The following is an 18179-nucleotide window of genomic DNA, read 5'->3' as shown; positions in this document are numbered from 1 at the left end:
TTTCCTCCCACAGTCCAAAGGTGTGCAGGTCAGGTGAATTGGCCATTCTAAATTGTCCGTAGTGTTAGGTGAAGGGGTAAATGTAGGAGAATGGGTCTGGGTGGGTTGCTTCTTGGAGGTCGGTGTGGACTTGTTGGGTTGAAGGGCCTGTTTCCACACTGTAGAGTATCTATCTATCTACCTAAACATATCTTACTCCTCCTCAAAAACATTCAATGTTTTGACCTCAGCTGCTTTCTGCGGCAGAGAATTCCACAGGGTCACCCCCCTCTGGTGAAAAAAGTTCTCCACCTCTCAGTCCTGAATCCCCTGTATCTTTAAAACTGTGACTCATGGTTCTGAACTCCCTGGTAATAGGGAACATCCTTCCTGTCTCATCCCTGTTGCACAAAGAATTAAGAACCTAGGCGAGAGAAGGAAAAGACAGCCAAGGTTTGTGGTCAGGATGTATGTCCTAGATCTCTCTCAGAAGTTGTGATCATAATTGACCATGGACCTAAAGTTCCAAGAGCCTCCCATTAAACAGCATCTATGTTCCCCAGGCAAATGGCTACTTGCGCAATGCTCTTTTGTCTGTGCACTGTATGAGGGTATAACTGGATGCCTCCCAAGCAACTGTGAAAGGAAATCATTTGATTTTAAATTTAATGCTCCTCTGTGCTACTTGCTCTGCTATATTTACTTGTTAGCTGTTAAGATATCAATATGGAAACAGTGCTTAAGTTTCAATGTGCTCCAGGCGCCTCCTGACTTCAAGGACTAAGAAAGTGTGACTCATCCAGGCTTTTGATTTATCAAGTTGCCATTTCTGGGATGGGAAAGAGATTCCATTTGCCTTCCCTGTTATTGTCTGCGCAATCTGCACATCATAAATAAAAGGGAAGACATAGATGTTTGTTCTGTTTTTAATTATCCACCTGATAATAATATGCCCTGTTGTTTCGACGTGTTATTAATGCCTCAAAACCTGTGTACTATTGAGCCTTCCCTCTTTGTCTGAGATTGGGTGATACAAGATGTTGAAGCATAACTCGTGAGAAATCAGAGTTCATATGCTGGTGACTAAGATCTCGCTTGTCATTGAGATAATTGACAATTATCCTTGAGATAATTGAAGGAGAAATGGATTCCGGACAGGATGTAGCATTTCGAAGGCTAAGAGGCAAGTTAATTGAAATGTATCAGATCCTGATATGCCTAGAGAAGGTCAATGTTGAGAGGATGGTTCCTCTTGTGGGAAACTGTAGAGGGACAGGTCACTGTTTAAAAATAAGAGGCCACCCATTTAAGACCGAGATGAGGCAAAAATTGTTTTCTTGTAGAGGGTAGAGAATCAGGGTGTTGTTCCTCAAACGCTGATGGAAGCAGAGTTTTTGAATGTTGTTAGTCATGTGAAGGTGCTGGTGTTGAACTGGGGTGGACAAGGTCAGATATCACACAACACCAGGCTATAGTCCAAAAGGTTTATTTGAAATTACAAGCTTTCACAAGTGCTTCACCTGATGGAGAAGTACCACTCCAAATGTTCATGATTTCAAATAAACCTGTTGGACTATGACCTGCTGTCATGTGACTTCTAACAGTGAAGAAATGTTGATCTATTTCCAAGTCAGGGTGTTGAGTCGCCTTAAGGGGAGCCTGCAAATGGTGGTGTTCCTATGTATCTGCTGCCCTCGTCCTTCTAGATCGATGTGGTCATAAGTTTGGAAGGTGCCTCCAGAGATCATTGCTTTCTCAATAAGCTAGGAGTTTGAAAGGTTATTATAGGTAGATGGGAATGTAGACTAATCCAATCAGCCATGATCTTATTGAATGGTGGAACAGGATTGAGGGGCTGACTGGCCTGTTATGTTAACATCTCTGTTCCGATATTCTGGGCCAAAGTGAGCCCTCCCCCAGCTCCTAACTGGCCTAATTCAGGTTCACTAAATAGATAAACTGTTCTGTTGTGCTGTTGCCATGTGTTAACAACATGTCCAATCCCAGTGACTGCAGGAATTAAACCTTTCGCATTCCATTTATTATGTCCTTATGGGGTGGTAGTATATCTGTCACTGGGCTAGAAATCTGTGGCCTTGAACTAATGATATTGTAAGTTCAAATTGCAAAATGGAAGCTGATGAACTTATGTTCAGTTAATTAAATAAAGCTGGAAGAAGCAGCTGCTTTCAGCAATAGTGACCATAAAATGAATGGCTTTTCTTTTAAAAGAAAACCCAACCAAAAATCCTTTAGTGAAGGAAATCTACTAGCCCTTATGACTCTCAGTGATGTGGATTATTAGAAGTACTTTCTAAGGTGGTCAAGCAAGCCACACAGTTGTGTTCAAGAAAGCCACTTACCCCCACCTCATTGAGGACACAAAAGGGATAGGTAGTAAATGCTGGCTTTGCCAGTAGTGCACACATTCCTGTGATTGAACAAAAAAAAGTAACTGAGTTGAGTCTTTTTTTAAAAAAAAGAAAGGTTGTAAAATGACAAAGATCAGTAAATTCTGATGGTGCTTACCTCGAATTCCTCTGCCTGATGTTCAAGTAGCAAGAGAGGAATTTCAGACTGATTCATCAGAAACTTGTATTTTATTTTCGAAGAAAGTTACAGGGTACTAAAATGATTGGAAAAACAATGAAATGGGTATTGAAAGAGAGAGGGGTGAAATTGTTAGATTTTTACTTTGGCAAGAATCTTTAGAGTTACAGAACCTACAGATTATGTTTAAGGCATAAACCATCCATGATTGAATTGAATGACAGAACAGGTCTCAGGGACTGCTTAGGCCCCTTCTGCTCCACATTTCTTCCATCCTTTTGCAGAGATAATACTACTTTACAATGAGTTCTATAGCCTTGACCTTCAGAACCCTGTGCTTCAGGTTTAGTACTGAAAGTGCTCAAAAGTAAATAAATATTGTATCTTTTTACAGGAATAGAAGAGAAATCAATTCCAAGAAATTTTTCTGAGGGGTTGCACTGGAATCATGAAAATTGTGGGTCGAGATGTTTTTGAAAGGTGTTTATGAATAAATTTCTAAAGTAATTGCGTGCTGTAAGGCTGCCTTATTAGATGGTCTTTACATGACATTCTAAGTCGGGCACATCAAATGGTCAGTAGCTGTGACTACTATCATCATATATTACTTTCATAGTGAATATTTTTTTAAAAAATAATCTAATTTGAAAGCTGACATTTACATGAAATTACACTGGAACATATTTTCTATTCTAACATAATTCTAATGTAACAATTGTTCAGATTTATACAAAATTTATTCAGTGTTTATATACTAAAACAGTGTTTGTTCAACTGCTCCTTTTTGCATTAACTGAAGTGATGATCTCAACAAATGTCCTAATTTATTTCAATCGATTTTTTAAACAAATGGTATGTTGTAACAACTTGTACAATGAAATAAATGTCATAAGCAGTCTTTACTTGGAGTTAATTTTACTTCTATTTGGGATTAAGGGAAAAGATATAAAAGTGACCTAAAGGTGTCAGAGGTTGACCTTATCGAAGTTTATAAAATCATAAGACCATAAGATATATCATGACGGGCATGGATAGGGTAAATAGACAAGGTCTTTTCCTCAGGTAAGGGGAGCCCAAAACTTGAGAACATAGGCTTAAGGTGAGAGTGGAAAGATAAAAGGGACTGAAGGGGCAACTATTTTGTATTGAGGATGGTGCGTATATGGAATGAGCTGGCAGAGGAGGTGGTACAATGACAACGTTTAAAAGGTATCTGGAATGGTATATGAATAGGAAGGGTTTAGAGGGATATGGGCCAAGTGCTGGCAAATGGGACTAGATTAGTTTAGTGTTTCTGGATGTTTTGGACCAAAGGTCTGTTTCTGTGCTGTACAGCTCTGTGATTATGAAGGATTTTAAATCCTAAAGCTGACTTACTAATGCTTGCTGCTATCTCTGTGAACTAAGTCACTCGGGAACTATTTTTATGACGTCAATACTATCCTGCTCAGCGCTGAAGAGGGTAATTGTTTCCTTTTAAGAGCCAAGGCCTAAACTGATGACTGGCAAAAGACTGCAAGCATAGAACAAAATCTCCCTAAATATTGCAGTAAATGATGACGTCAAAGAAACTCAGCCATCTTAAAAAGAAGCAAGGTTTCAAAGAAATTCAGGGGTCAGTTAAGCTCAATTGGCTGGACAGCTGGTTTGAATTGAATGATTTATTGTCACATATATTTTGATGGTGGGAAAAACAGTAAAAGCGAAAATCTTTTCCAATGTCGCCATGATCTGGTGCCATTTTGAGTAATTTAAGGAAAAGAAAAAATCGATGTTAAAGAGAGTCCATCAATTCAGAGCCAGCTCATCACCATCAATGACACCTGTGCTGCCATCCCACCTCCACCACCTCAACACCATCGTTCACACCAGACCCAACCAACAATTATGTCGCCAATCCTCAGGAGACATCTTTTGCTGCTGGAGCTACGTCACCGACATCATCTCTGCCGATGTAGCAGCCGCCAGCAATGTAGCATTCTGACACCTGGTCCAATGCTCGGAAAGTAATTAAGGGCCTACTCAAGGTCCGAGCTGGGCCCACTCTCCTCCATGCTGGGCCCACTCGCATCCATGCTGAGCTTACTTGAGGTCCATTAGGTCTGTTGCTGTTGCCGCCTGAGGTCTAGAGATAAGTAAGGAAAATAAAAAGAGAAAGAAAAACAAAGAGATCCAAAAAGGAAAAAAGAAACAGTCAGAGCAGACGTGCTCTGTCTCAGGAGCCCTACTGTTCTGCCACCTTGCAAGAAGGTTTATGATATAGAGTGATGCTAACAGTGTGGGTTCAATTCCCACACTGGCTGAGGTTACCATGAAGGACTGTCCCTCTTGACCTCTCCCCTCTGCCTGAGGCATGGTAACCCTCAGGTTAAACTCAGCACCAAATGTGTCTATCTAATGAGAGAGCAGCCATGTGGTCCAGTAGGATTATGGTGACTTTATCTTTAATGACAACATGTTAAGTGAATACAGTGTAAAGTATGCATGGAGCAAAGATATGAATGGCAGTTTATCTGGAATTGATTGGGGGAGTTGGTCTTTCAAAAAACTCGCTGTCCTTTTTCAAGTGTTGTTATGTGATCTTGAATTTTTATTATTCATTCACTCTCGGGATATGGGTGTTGCTGGCTGGACTAGCATTTATTGCCTATACCTTTGAGAAGATGATGTTGAGCTGCCTTCTTGAACTTCTGCAGTTCATGTGCTGTAGGTAGACCCACAATTCTGTTCAGGAGGAGGTTCCGTGATAGTGACCCAGCGACACTGAAGGAGTGACAATATATTTCCAAGACGGGATGGTGAGTTGGCTCGGAGGAAACTTGAAGGTTGTAGTGTTCCCAAGTACCTGCTGCCCTTGTCCTTCTAGGTAGTAGTGGTCATGCGTTCAGCAGGAACTGTCTAAGGATCTTTGAATTTCTGCAGTGCATCTTGTGGATAGCACAAACTAGTGCTAACATGCATTGATGGAGGGAATCAATGCTTGCGGATGTGATGCCAACCAAGCCGGCTGCTTTGTCCTAGTTGGTGGCACGCTTCCTCGGGGTTTTTGGAGCTGCACTTATCCAGGCAAGTGGGGAAGATTCCATCGCATTCCTGACTCAGAGTCATAGAGATGTACAGCACAAACACTTGTATCTTATAGACGGTGGACAGGCTTTTTGGTAACCAGGAGATGAGTTACTAGCTGCAAAATTCCTAGCCTCTGTATTTATATGGTTAGTTGTGTTCAGTTTGTGGCCAATACTAATGTTGCCAGTGGGTGTCTCAGAAATACCATTAAATGATAATGGGGCAGTAGTTAGATTCTCTCTCGGTGGAGGTGGTCATTGCTTAGCACTTATCCATCAATCTAGAATTAACTAAATAGGTAGTGAAGACCTTGTTTTAGATTTACAATTGAAAAGTGTCATTCAACAGTGTAGCATTTCCCTAGCATTACCCTTAAATAAAACAATACATCTGGATTCTGTTCTGGTGTTTTTTCCAATCACAGCTGCCTTTGGTTTGGTTTGATTTATTGCTGTCACATGTACTGAGGTACAGTGAAAAGTGTTCTTTTACACGATTTACAGGCAAAACAAGTGCATCAGGGTAACAGAGCAGAGTGCAGGATACAGTGGTACAGCTGCCAAGAAGTTGCAGAGAAAGCTTGGAGAGGTCCATTAAAACATTTGATAACAGCTGGGAAGAAGCTGTTCTTGAAACTGTTCGTATGTGTATTTAAACTTTTATACCTCCTCCCTGACAGAAGAGGGTGGAAGAGAGTATAAACCGGGTGAGAGGGGTCTTTGTGTTACCAATCAAGCCAAATTGCCGTACAACTGCGAGTCGACAGAGCCACCTGGAAATGCCAACTGTGTTCAAAGAAGAAATAAAATCAGGAATTGCTGGAAAAACTCAGCAGGTCTGGCAGCATCAGTGGAGTGAAAGCAGAGTTAATGTATCGGATCCAGTGAACCTTCTTAAGAGCTGTATTCTGAGAAAGGGTCACTGGACCCGAAATGTTAACTCTGCTTTCTCTCCACAGATGCTGTCAAACCTGCTGAATTTCCTGTCAAGATAAGAGTAGTGCTGGAAAAGCACAGCAGGTCAGGCAGCATCCAAGGAGCGGGAAAATTGACATTTCGGGCAAAAGTCCTTCATCAAGAATGAGGCTGGGAGTCTCGGGGATGGAGAGATAAATGTGAGGGGGTTGGGGTGGGGGGTGGAAGGTAGCTGAGAGTACAATAGGTGGATGGAGGTGGGAGTAAAGGTGACAAGTCTGAGAGGAGGGTGGAGTGGATAGGTGGGAAGGAAGACGGACAGGTCAAGAGGGCAGTGCTGAGCTGGAAGGTTGGAACTGGGGTAAGGTGGCGGGAGGGGAAATGAGGAAACTGGTGAAGTCCATTTTGATGCCATGGGGATGAAGGGTACGACGTCCCACCAGTAACACAAGCCTGACCACCCCGGCCGATCCATTATCTCAGTCTGCTCCTGCCCCACCGATCTCATCTCCACCCACCTCTATACTGTCCTATCCCCCCCGGTCCAGGAACTCCCCACATATGTTCAGGACACCACCCACACCCTCCACCTCCTCCAAGACTTCCGTTTCTCTGATCCCCAACGCATCGTCTTCACCATGAATGTCCAGTCCCTATACCCCTCCATCTACCATGACCAGGGCCTCCCAAGCCCTCCATTTCTTCCTCTCCCAACATCCCGACCAGTACCCTTTCACTGACACACTCATTCGTTTGGTTGAACTGGTCCTCACCCTCAACAATTTCTCCTTTGAGTAGTCCCACTTCCTCCAGATGAAAGAGGTAGCCATGGGCATCCACATGGGCCCCAGCTCTGCTTGCCACTTTGTCAGTTATGTGGAACAGTCCATCTTCTGCAGTTACACTGGCATCGTAGAGTCATAGAGATGTACAGCATGGAAACAGACCCTTCGGTCCAACCCGTTCATGCCGACCAGATATCCCAACCCAATCTAGTCCCACCTGCCAGCACTCGGCCATATCCCTCCAAACCCTTCCTATTCATATACCTATCCAAATGCCTCTTAAATGTTGCAATTGTACCAGCCTCCACCACATCCTCTGGCAGCTCATTCCATACACGTACCACCCTCTGCGTCAATGACTGCATTGGCGCCGCCTCGTGGGAGCATGAGGCAGTTGAACAGTTCATCAATTTCACCAATACATTTCACCCTGTCCTTAAATTCACCTGGACCATCTGACACCTTTCTCCCCGTGTCCACCAATGGTGACCGACTCAACACAGACATTTTCTACCAACCCACCGACTCCCACCCTATCTCCTGCAAAAATGCTATCCCGTATTCCCAATTCCTCCGCCTCCACTGCATCTGCTCCCAGGAGGACCAGTTCCACCACAGAACACACCAGATGGCCTCCTCCTTTAAAGACTGCAATTTCACTTCCCACTTGGTTGAAGATGCCCTCCAATGCACCTCATCCAAGTCCCCCACTTCCACCCTTGAACCCCACCCCTCTAACCTCAACAAAGACAGAACCCCCGGTCCTCACCTTCCACCTCACTAACCTCTGTATACATCGCATCAGTTACCGACATTTCCGCCACCTACAAATGGACCCCACCACTAGGGATATATTTCCCTACCCATCCCTATCCGCTTTCCATAAAGACCATTCCCTCCATGACTACCTGGTCAGGTCCACGTCCCCTAACAGCCCACCTTCCCCTCCCGGCACCTTCCTCTGCCTCTGCAGGAATTGCAAAACCTGTGCCCACACCTCCTCCCTCACCTCCATCCAAGGCCCCAAAGGAGCCGTCCACATCCATCAAAGTTACACCTGCACTTCCACACGTCATTTATTGTATCTATCGCTCCTGATGCGGTTTCCTCTCCACTGGGGAGACTGGACACCTTCTCACAGAGCGCTTTAGAGAACATCTCCAGGACACCAGCACCAATCAACCGCCCCGTGGCCGATCATTTCAACTCCCCTTCCCACTGCCGAGGACATGCAGATTTTGGGCCTCCTCCATTGCCACTCCTCATCTTCCACCTCGGAACCCTTCAACCCCGTGGCATCAATGTGGACTTCACCAGTTTTCTCATTTCCCCTCCTCCCACCTTATCCCAGTTCCAACCTTCCAGCCCAGCACCATCCTCATGACCTGTCCTACTTGTCAACCTTCCTTCCCACCTATCTGCTCCACCCTCCTCTCTGACCTATCACCTTTACCCCACCTCCATCCACCTATTGCACCCTTAGCTGCTTTCCCCCCCAGCCCCACCCCCTCCCATTTATCTCTCTACCCCCGAGGCTCCCAGCCTCATTCCTGATGAAGGACATTTGCCCGAAATGTCAATTTTCCTGCTCCTTGGATGCTGCCTGACCTGCTCTACTCTTGACTCTAATCTCCAGAATCTGCAGTGCCTACTTTCACCTGCTGAGCTTTCCGTCAATTCCTGACTATGTTTCTGATGTTCACCATCCCCAGTTCTTTGATTTTTTGTTTTGGATTCAAATAAGGCCTGGTCTTCAAAATGACTTGAACATCCCAGGCTCTGAAATGCGTGAACAGATTCCACCTGCAACTATCCATCATCCGACAGGTAAGTAAGTTTCAGAATGTAATGTTGAATCTGTAGAAACCCTGAGTCATAATGCAGTCAGACAAAATCTTCTGCTCCCACACTACAATAAGGATGCTGAAACAAAAGTGAATTAAGCGTAAATTGATTAGGATGCTTCCACCTACAGTAACTACACAAAGGAGCATTTGAAAAATTAAAGTCTTTTTCATTAGACCACAGGATGATACAGGGCGATTTGATATGTGTCTGAAAAGAAAAGGGGAAGACTTGTTTCTGTTGATTGAGCACTGTAGAATGAGGGGATGACAGGTTAATTATGAGAAATTCGGGACAATAGCCAGAACCATGTGAATATGTGAAATGTTTCCAATATTGATATTTGAAGTGAAAACCCATGTCAACATTTAAGATGGTGATAGGCAGATTTTAATTAGTAACGGGTTGAAGGGTATTGGGGAGCAGGCAGAAAGGTGGAGTTGAGGCCGAGATGAGATCAGCCATGATCATATTAAATGATGTAGCGGGCTAGAAGGGCTGAATGGCCTTCTCTACCTCGCCAGTCCCACCCTCCATCTCCCTATTTATCTCTCGTCCCCCTTTCCCCTCCACATTCCTAATGAAGGACTTAAGCCCGAAACATCGACTCTTTCCTGCTGCTTCCTGACCCGCTCTGCTATTCCAGCACCAGTCTTTTTACCTCTGACTACTCCTGTTCTTAGTTCATATATTTTTAAAGGGGGAAAGGGCCGGGGATGGAAAGAACGGGGTCTAAAGTGATCTGGAAATGGGGCAGGTAACCCTAACTGTGCTTCCCAAACTACTACTTTTACGATGTAACCCTTTTTTAATGCCAAACTTTGCGGGACTTCAGAGAACAACGAGGGTTGTTGAGTGGGTGGGAGATGGAGGAGGGTTTGTGTTGAGTGGAATTGAGGGAAAAGCAGTTTGTACAAAAGCAAACAAGCAACTATTTACAGGTATCTCTTTTTTGGTACAGCAAGCAGCCCTCAGCGAGCTGGATCTGCCAAATCGAAAAATTGCAAGCATTTTAAAACTACTTCAGCTGTTTAGAATCCCTACATTGTGGAAACAGACCTTTCGGCCCAGCAAAACCACACCAACCCTCCGAAGACTATCCCACCCAAACCCATTCTGCTATTACTGTAGGAGGAAACCCACACAGACACGGGAAGAATGTGCAAACTCCAAACACGCAGTCACCCGAGGCCAGAAACGAACCTGGTATGTGTCTAAAAAGAAAAGGAATGGGGGAGGATTGTTTCTGTTGATTGAGCACTGTAGAACGAGGGGCTGACAGATAAATTATTAATTGAGAAATTCGGGTCAGTAACCAGAGCAATGTGAATGTGTGAAATATTGCCAATATTGATATTTGAAGTGAAAACCCATGTCAACATTTAAGGGTCCCTGATGCCGTGAGGCAGCAGTCCTAATCCACCATGCCACCCCAGTTCTGCCAGTTTGAGCTCCACAGCAACCATCGCTGTCTTAGAGCTCACAGATCTCATCTCTCAAACCCACATGGGCAATCACATTTTGGCAAGTCTTGCTCAAAGCTAAAGACTACTGCTTGGCTGGAGGATAAATAGGAGAATGGATTGTGAGATGAACCACCCATTCTCCTGGTGTATTTGTGCGTGCATTCATTCACACCCAGTTCCTCTCATTTTCCTTGTGTCCAATTGTGACCATTGCTGTTTCCCGAAAATGCCACGAAACTCAACAGGAGCACAACACAATCAAATCAATCCCAGGAAGGCTGTTCTGCCACCAGTATTTTCAAGTCAGAGTCATAGAGATGTACAGCATGGAAACAGATCCTTCGGTCCATGCCGACCAGATATCCCAACCCAATCTAGTCCCACTTGCCAGCACCCGGCCCATATCCCTCCAAACCCTTCCTATTCATACCCATCCAAATGCCTTTTAAATGTTGCAATTGTACCAGTCTCCACCACTTTCTCTGGCAGCTCATTCCATGCACATACCACCCTCTGCGTGAAAAAGTTGGTCTCTCTCTCACCCTAAACCCATGCCCTCTAGCTCTGGACTGTCCCATCCCGGGGAAAAGGCTTTGTCTATTTATCCTATCCATGCCCCTCATGATTTTGTAAACCTCTACAAGGTCATCTCTCAGCCTCCGATGCTCCAGGAAAAACAGCCCCAGCCTGTTCAGCCTCTCCCTGTAGCTCAAACCCTCCAACCCTGGCAACATCCTTATAAATCTGTTCTGAACCCGTGCAAGTTTCGCAACATCTTTCTGATAGGAAGGAGACCAGAATTACACGCAATATTTCTGAAATGCCCTGAAGATGTGTGCTGCCTGATTTCAGATTTTCCCATATGTTAGTTGGAAAGGAGATACTGAGGTTTTATTACAACGGTCTGCAGTGTGGGATTCCAGACCTCACTTGGTTTGGGTCAGATGGGGTTTGGTGAGTGTTCCAGCAGTTTGATCAGGACATCCATGGACAAGTCACTGAGTCATCAACTGCTTTCTTTGGGCTTGCCTCCAGTCAATGGCTGCTTTGGACCAAGATCTAGGCTGAACTCTTGGAATGAAATCGAAAAATCAGGGCATCCTGCTTTAGCTCTACATATGGTGCAAAGCTGACTTTTTTTTTAAAATGTGGACACTGAGTCTGTTCTGAAAGATGACCAAGACTACAAAATTCTTAAGGGGATGACGCGATGAATGTTTCCATAATGTAATTCCAGAACAAAGGGGAATTAACTCAGTGTATGGGGCAGGCCATTTTCGATTGTGATTGGGAGGAATTCCTTAATTCAGAAGGTGGTGAATCTTTGGAGCTCTCTACCCTGGATGAAGTTCAGCCGTTGAGCATGTTCAAGACAGAAGTTGATAAATTCCTGGATGCTACTAATGGAATAAAGAGAAATAGCATTGTGGAGGTGACTAGTCATGACCCTGAGTGATGGGCATGCTCAACAAACTGAATAGCCCACTCTTGTTCCTGTTTTGAGTGTTGGAAAGTTGAAATCTTTTTAGAATTGCACCATTATATGAAATTATATGTGATTTAAAAAAACTATAGTGTTTCCACAAATAGGTGGGGTTTCAGTTTGAGTTTTGCAAGTATATGTGCTTTTGAATTTAGATTTGTTTAATTATATTTTTAAAATAAAAATCAAAATAGTAAGATGACTCATGCTTTGTGACCTACTAAAGAATTTTATGAATGTGTATGGACATGTGTATGAATAGACTAATGGCAGGTATAGAGTTACACCCTAAATAAACTTCTGCCTTTGCAAATAATTTTAACTCAAGGATAGAATTATAGTCTGACAAATTGCTACCCTTCATCTTCAATTATATAAAGGATTTGTAATCCTAGGCTAACATATGAATATTAAAGCCTAGTGCACTCTTAAAACCCCACTGCCCAGATGGAGAATTTGTATTATGACAGGAACCACCTTGGCTGTTTTCCAATCTATGTTTTGTCCTGTAAACAAACATTAAGAACTACCTGGGAACACAGTGTAATGCAGTTCTGCAACACGTACCCTTGCATATGTAGACATAACTGAAAAAGATTTAGCAACTATTTTTTTCTCTTTATTCTAGTGGGCATAAGCCCAGCATTGTTGTCCATCCCGAGTTGAACTGAGTGACCTGCAAAGCTATTTCAGAGAACACTTAAAAGTCAACATGTTGCAGTGGGTCTGAAGTCACCTTATAGATCAGACTAGGTAGGGAAGGCGGATTTCCTTCCTCACAGGATGTTAGTGGGCAAATTGGATCTTTACAACAATGGTTACATGACCACTGTCAGACCAGCTTTTATTGAATTCACATTTCACCATCTGCTACAGTTAGATTTGAATCCAGGCTTCTGAACATTAGTCTGGGCTCCGAATTATTTACCTGCTCATTCATTCATTCTATAATTCACACATTATAGAATGATCGTCTGTGACTATAATTATGATCTTGAATATAATTATATTTACTTTTGCTTTATACAGTTCATCTGTCAACATGTTAAGTTTCAGACAGAATACAGATTAATCCATTCAGAAAAAAAATGTGGATTATTATTCAGTTGTTCAAAGTCCCCCAGCATCTTGTGATAAATGTCTTCTCTTTATGTGCATGTAACATTTTTCATCTTGTGTTGTAACTTGAATGTGCGTTTAGTACTAAGAATAGAGAATCTAGTGACACTGATGGTGTCATCCAGTGATTGGAGGATGGAGCAGAAGTTTCAACAGGAATGAGAAACATTTTATCATCAAACAACAAAGCAAACAGGGTCTGTTCAAAAAGTCGCTGAGTTCCAGCAGCAGAGAGCAACTTTTCATCAAAATAAGGAATGTTTGAATGGAAGTTAGTTACATTTCATAAGCTGGTCATTTCTTTGGAAAAATGCAGTAAACAACAGTATATTAAAATACTGTATACATGTTGATTAAGATTTTGTGATTGATTGTGGTAGTGAAGGTAAATTCACTTATTGTTATAAAAACAAAAAGAAGTGGAGAAACTCAGTAGATCTGGCAGCACCTGTGGAGAGAGAAAGAGTTATCTAGGGACACTTCTTCGGCAGAACAGGAAAACTTTGGGAGAAGACTCACATTGGGCTCAAGATGTTAACTCCATTTCTCCGTCACAGGTGCTGCTGGATATGCTGATTTTTTTCCAGCAATTTCTGGCATCTGCAGTATTTTGCTTTTGATCACATACTGTTATTCTGGAGTCAATTGACCAGTCAGAGGTCTGTACACTTGCAGTTGAATATGGAAGTGCACCAATTGCTATCTGAGTTACTTTGCTGTAAGCTTTGTAACACTGATGTATCATCAGTAAACTCAGCATTGAAATCTATGTAACCATGTGAAGTTGCTGAATTGATCCATTATTTATCCACTGAGCAAATAATTAGGAATCCCATAGTCAAGTGTAAAAACATATTTTAATGGCATCATGTTGCAATTGATTTTACACAACCTGTCTGGCTCTGAATATTTAATTTTACAATCATGTAATTGTTTTCCTTCAGTGCAAGTGTTTGAGATTTTAAAAAAATAAAATGTTTTTAACCTTTTTTTTGTTTATCTCTTATCTCTCTCAATTCCATCCATTATTTGCAACCTTTAAAGGCAAATGCCGTCATCCTACAGGACTATAGGGCTGCCCTTTCATTAGACAGAGATGACTGACGATGGTTTAACCTGAGGGTCACCATGCCCCGGAAGAGAGAAACGTCCTTTATGATAACCTCAGCTGGTTTGGGGAATTGAACCCATGCTGTTGGCATCACTCTGGATCACATACCATCCATCCAGCCAGTCAACTGAGCTAACTGACTCTTCTGTACATAATTAGCATTTCAATTCAATGTAATATTTATACACACTAGTTTAGATTGTGTTTGTGAGGATTGTTCTATCTCATTAGTCGAAGAAACCTGTCATTATCTGCTTGTAGTGATCACAGACCCTAACAGAGTGCAAAAACACAAAATCTAAATCCCATGAGTTGCCACTCAACTATCAACAACAGATCTCTGGGTTGTTGAAAGCATTATGAATGGCAGTCATTATTTCTTTGCTATGAACTACAGAATCAGGAGAGGGGGGAATGCATGAATACAATTAATCCCAACCATTTATGGCTATGCTACACATGCCAAAATGAGCATTATACAAATAACACAACCATGTCTGTTCAAACCAAGAATAGTGACTTAATGTAGCCATTTTAATTACACCTTCAGCGTGTATTTTGAGACCATGCACAATTTCAACTGCACCCCTAATTTATGTTAAATACTTGTGACAATTGCCTCTAATGAAAAGAAAGGAAAATAAACTTGCATTTATCATGTGGAGTTGGAAAAAGAACTGCATCTAGAAACACTTCAAATAGAAGCATTATATTGTGCACACAGCAACATCACACAGGAAACAATGATATAGATGACCAGCTAATCTATTTTTGGTGTTAGTTGAATTGGAGAGGCATGTTCAACAAGTTTCAAAGAGGATTCTATGGTTATTATTTTATCCTTAAACCCTACCCAAACTACCTGTTGGACATCTTAGATGTAGAATATCACCTCTGGCTAAGCAAAGAAATGTCAGCTTATATTGCTTTCTCTTTAATTCGCAAGACTTGAAGGTGCAAATGCACATGTGGATTTTGAGAGGGGAAGGAGTTTAGAATCAATTACTAAACAGTTATTTATGTAATTTTTTATTACCTTTCTAGTGCTAGAATATTTCATATGCACAGATTAGAGAGCTGGACATATTTTCTAATTATTAACATTCCTGCTTGTTTTAGTGCTGGTTTAACTGATACATGAGCTACTTGTTCAAAAAGAATGATAACTATTCTTAAAGATACACATGATTCTATCTATTTGTCAAATGAATGCTAAATTATTGCAATTTATAAAATTTAAGAAATACATCTACAAACACAGGCTGGTAAATGTTTCAAACATTTCTAGCACAAACAGTGACTGATGTTGAATCAATTGTAAATTTTAACCTGAGGTTGGTATATTCTTGTTATTCTAACGTTGAAGGATATTGTAAAAAGGCAGATTTGTGGAGTTAAATCATAGATCACCAACGATTTTAATTAATAGCTAAACTGGCATGTGGGATTAAATTCCTATTCCCATATATTTCAGTTGTAGTTTTCTGTTCCAGTTAACGTGGATACATTAAACTTCATCAATATGACCATTGACAATGAGTGGTGGGCAATCTTGTTTGGTTTGTGTATGTGATGTTGTCTTTATTATATTTTCACAATACATAGGGTCATTTACATGACCTTAAGTGAGGAGGTTCCTTGATTGTACAAGTTCAGCACTATTTGCAACTTCTCAGATACTGAAGTAGTTTGTGTCAATATTCAACAAGGTGTGAACAGTGCTCAGGCATGGGCTGAAGAGTGGCAAGTAGGCAATAAGCATTTATAACAAGTGAGAATCTGACCATGTCAACTTGATATTCAACAACATTGCCATTAGTGAATCCCTCACTGTCAATATCCTGGGGATTACTATTGACCAGAAGCTGAAATAGACCAGCCACATAAATACTTTGGATACAATTTAGGTCAGATTCTGGGAGCTCTGCAGCAACTAACTCACTATCTATCAGTGCATCAGCTGCAGTGCAACCTGAGAAGCTTGACACCATCAAGACAAAGCAGACCTTTGAATGACATGCCATTACTTGATACATCATCATAAACATTAACTTCCTCCACTGCCAATGCAGAGTGGCTGCAAAGAGTATCATATTTAAGATGCACTACAACAACTCACCAATTCTTCTTTGACAAGCACTTGTGACCTCTATTACTCAGAAGGACAGGCCAGCAGATCATGGAAGCACATGCAAGTTTAATTCTAAGCCACACCTCATACTGGCCTAGAACTGGACCATCATTCCTTCATTGTCTCTGGGTCAAAATCATGGAACTCCCTGCCCAACTAGAAATCTGCATGTACCTACACCACAAACAGTCATAGAGATGTACAGCATGGAAACAGATGCTTAGGTCCAACTCGTCCATGCTGACCATATATCTTAATCGAATCTAGTCCCATTTGCCAGCACTTGACCTATATCCCTCTACACCCTCTTTATTCATATATCCCATCCAGATGCCTTTTAAAAGCTGTATTTGTACTAGCCTCCATCACTTTGTCTGGCAGCTCATACCATACATGCACCACCCTCTGCATGAACAAGTTCGGTCCCTTTTATATCTTTCCCCCTCACCCTAAATCTATGCCCTCTAGTTCTGGACTCCCCCACCCCAGGGAAAAGACTTTGTCTGTTTATTCTATCCATCCCCCTCATGATTTTATACACTGACATAAGCCCACCCCTCGGCCTTTGATGCTGCAGTGAAAACAGCCACAGCCTATTCAGAATTGCATGCAACATTCCAAAAGCGGACTGGAGTAGTTGAAGATGGTGGCTGATCTTCTCAAAAACAATATCTGGTGAGCTAGCCAGTGATGATACATACCTCATGAAACAAAATATAAATATAACAAGAAGCAGATATTAAATACTAACCATACTAACCAATTCTCAAATAAACACTTTATTCTCAAGAAGTTCCAAATGCAGGCAGATAAAAGCTGAGGTTGGTACGTCAAGCCAATTAAGGAATCACAGTGCAGTTACTTCATTCAGAAGATAGTGATTTGAAGTTCCCTTAGAGAGAAGTGAGCTCAGAACTGAGGCTAACACATCAATGGTGTATCAAGGGAGTGCGAGCCCTACTATTGGGTCATCTTTGCCATGAGACATTAAATCGAGGCAACATCTGTTCTCAGGTGTAGCTATAAGATCCCTTGAGTCCCCAACCCCCAAGAAGAGCAGACGCATTCATCTAGCCAATATTTATCCCTCCAGCGACACTTAAGAACAAATTATCTGGTCACTACTTTTTGCGGAACCTTGCTGTGCATAAATCTCCTCCCCCTTCTCCCAAAATAAAGGTATTTTGGCTGTACAATGAGTTGTGACCGCTTGAAGTTGTGAAAAGTTAAATTATAAATGCAAGTCTTTTGAAAATAAGTTGTTTTAAATCAGTGTTCTTTACCATAGGGCTTCCGTTTTCTCGACTCCCTGCAATCTACTCAGTGGAATGTCAATAACTGCACTTAATGGAGTTATCCTTGCCTTATTAACCTTCGTAAAAGTAATTGACTTTGAATTGGTAGAAAATGCTGAGGATGCATGAAGGATGTGTTCTACACGGATGGGTCCAGAAGAGAAAGAAGATGACCCAGAATCCTTTAGACCCCTTCCTCAATTCTCACTCCCTTGAGCAACTGCCTTGTCATTGCAGAAGACAGCTGGTAGAAGACAATTTAAAGGTTCATCTGGTGTCACTGCTTATTCCGGCAAATCTTTGGGAAATTCTAGGGTTGAAATAAAGCTCATTTTGGGTCATCAGCACAGGATTTTCTCATTATTCTTGCAGAACAAAGAGCAAACGTCGTTTCAGGACATCACTGAAGGATTAGGTTCATGACTCTGCTGC

At 42.0% G+C, this 18179-nt stretch overlaps 1 protein-coding gene across 2 annotated transcripts in view; it reads left to right on the top strand.

The window, feature by feature from the left end:
• Positions 1-10303, top strand: part of LOC122542490 (protein ERGIC-53-like) — an 80433-nt gene extending 70130 nt beyond the window's left edge. Inside the window, exon 13 of one of the 2 annotated variants that reach the window (XM_087982225.1) lies at positions 10104-10303. In XM_087982225.1, the coding sequence (XP_087838351.1) occupies positions 10104-10158 (55 nt within the window). In that variant the 3' untranslated portion in view covers positions 10159-10303. Of the gene's footprint in view, positions 1-2923; positions 3428-10103 lie in introns of those variants that run through there. The other variant, XM_043680265.2, reaches the window with a different exon arrangement.
• Positions 10304-18179: the final 7876 nt, after the last annotated feature.

This window comes from Chiloscyllium plagiosum, unplaced genomic scaffold, assembly GCF_037043375.1.
Source record: "Chiloscyllium plagiosum isolate Xiang-an unplaced genomic scaffold, Cpla_swu_hap1 HiC_scaffold_42, whole genome shotgun sequence".
In the NCBI taxonomy this organism is placed as follows: Eukaryota; Metazoa; Chordata; class Chondrichthyes; order Orectolobiformes; family Hemiscylliidae; genus Chiloscyllium; species Chiloscyllium plagiosum.
Note: the sequence above shows the minus strand (reverse complement) of the source record. Positions and strands in the feature narration are given on the sequence as shown.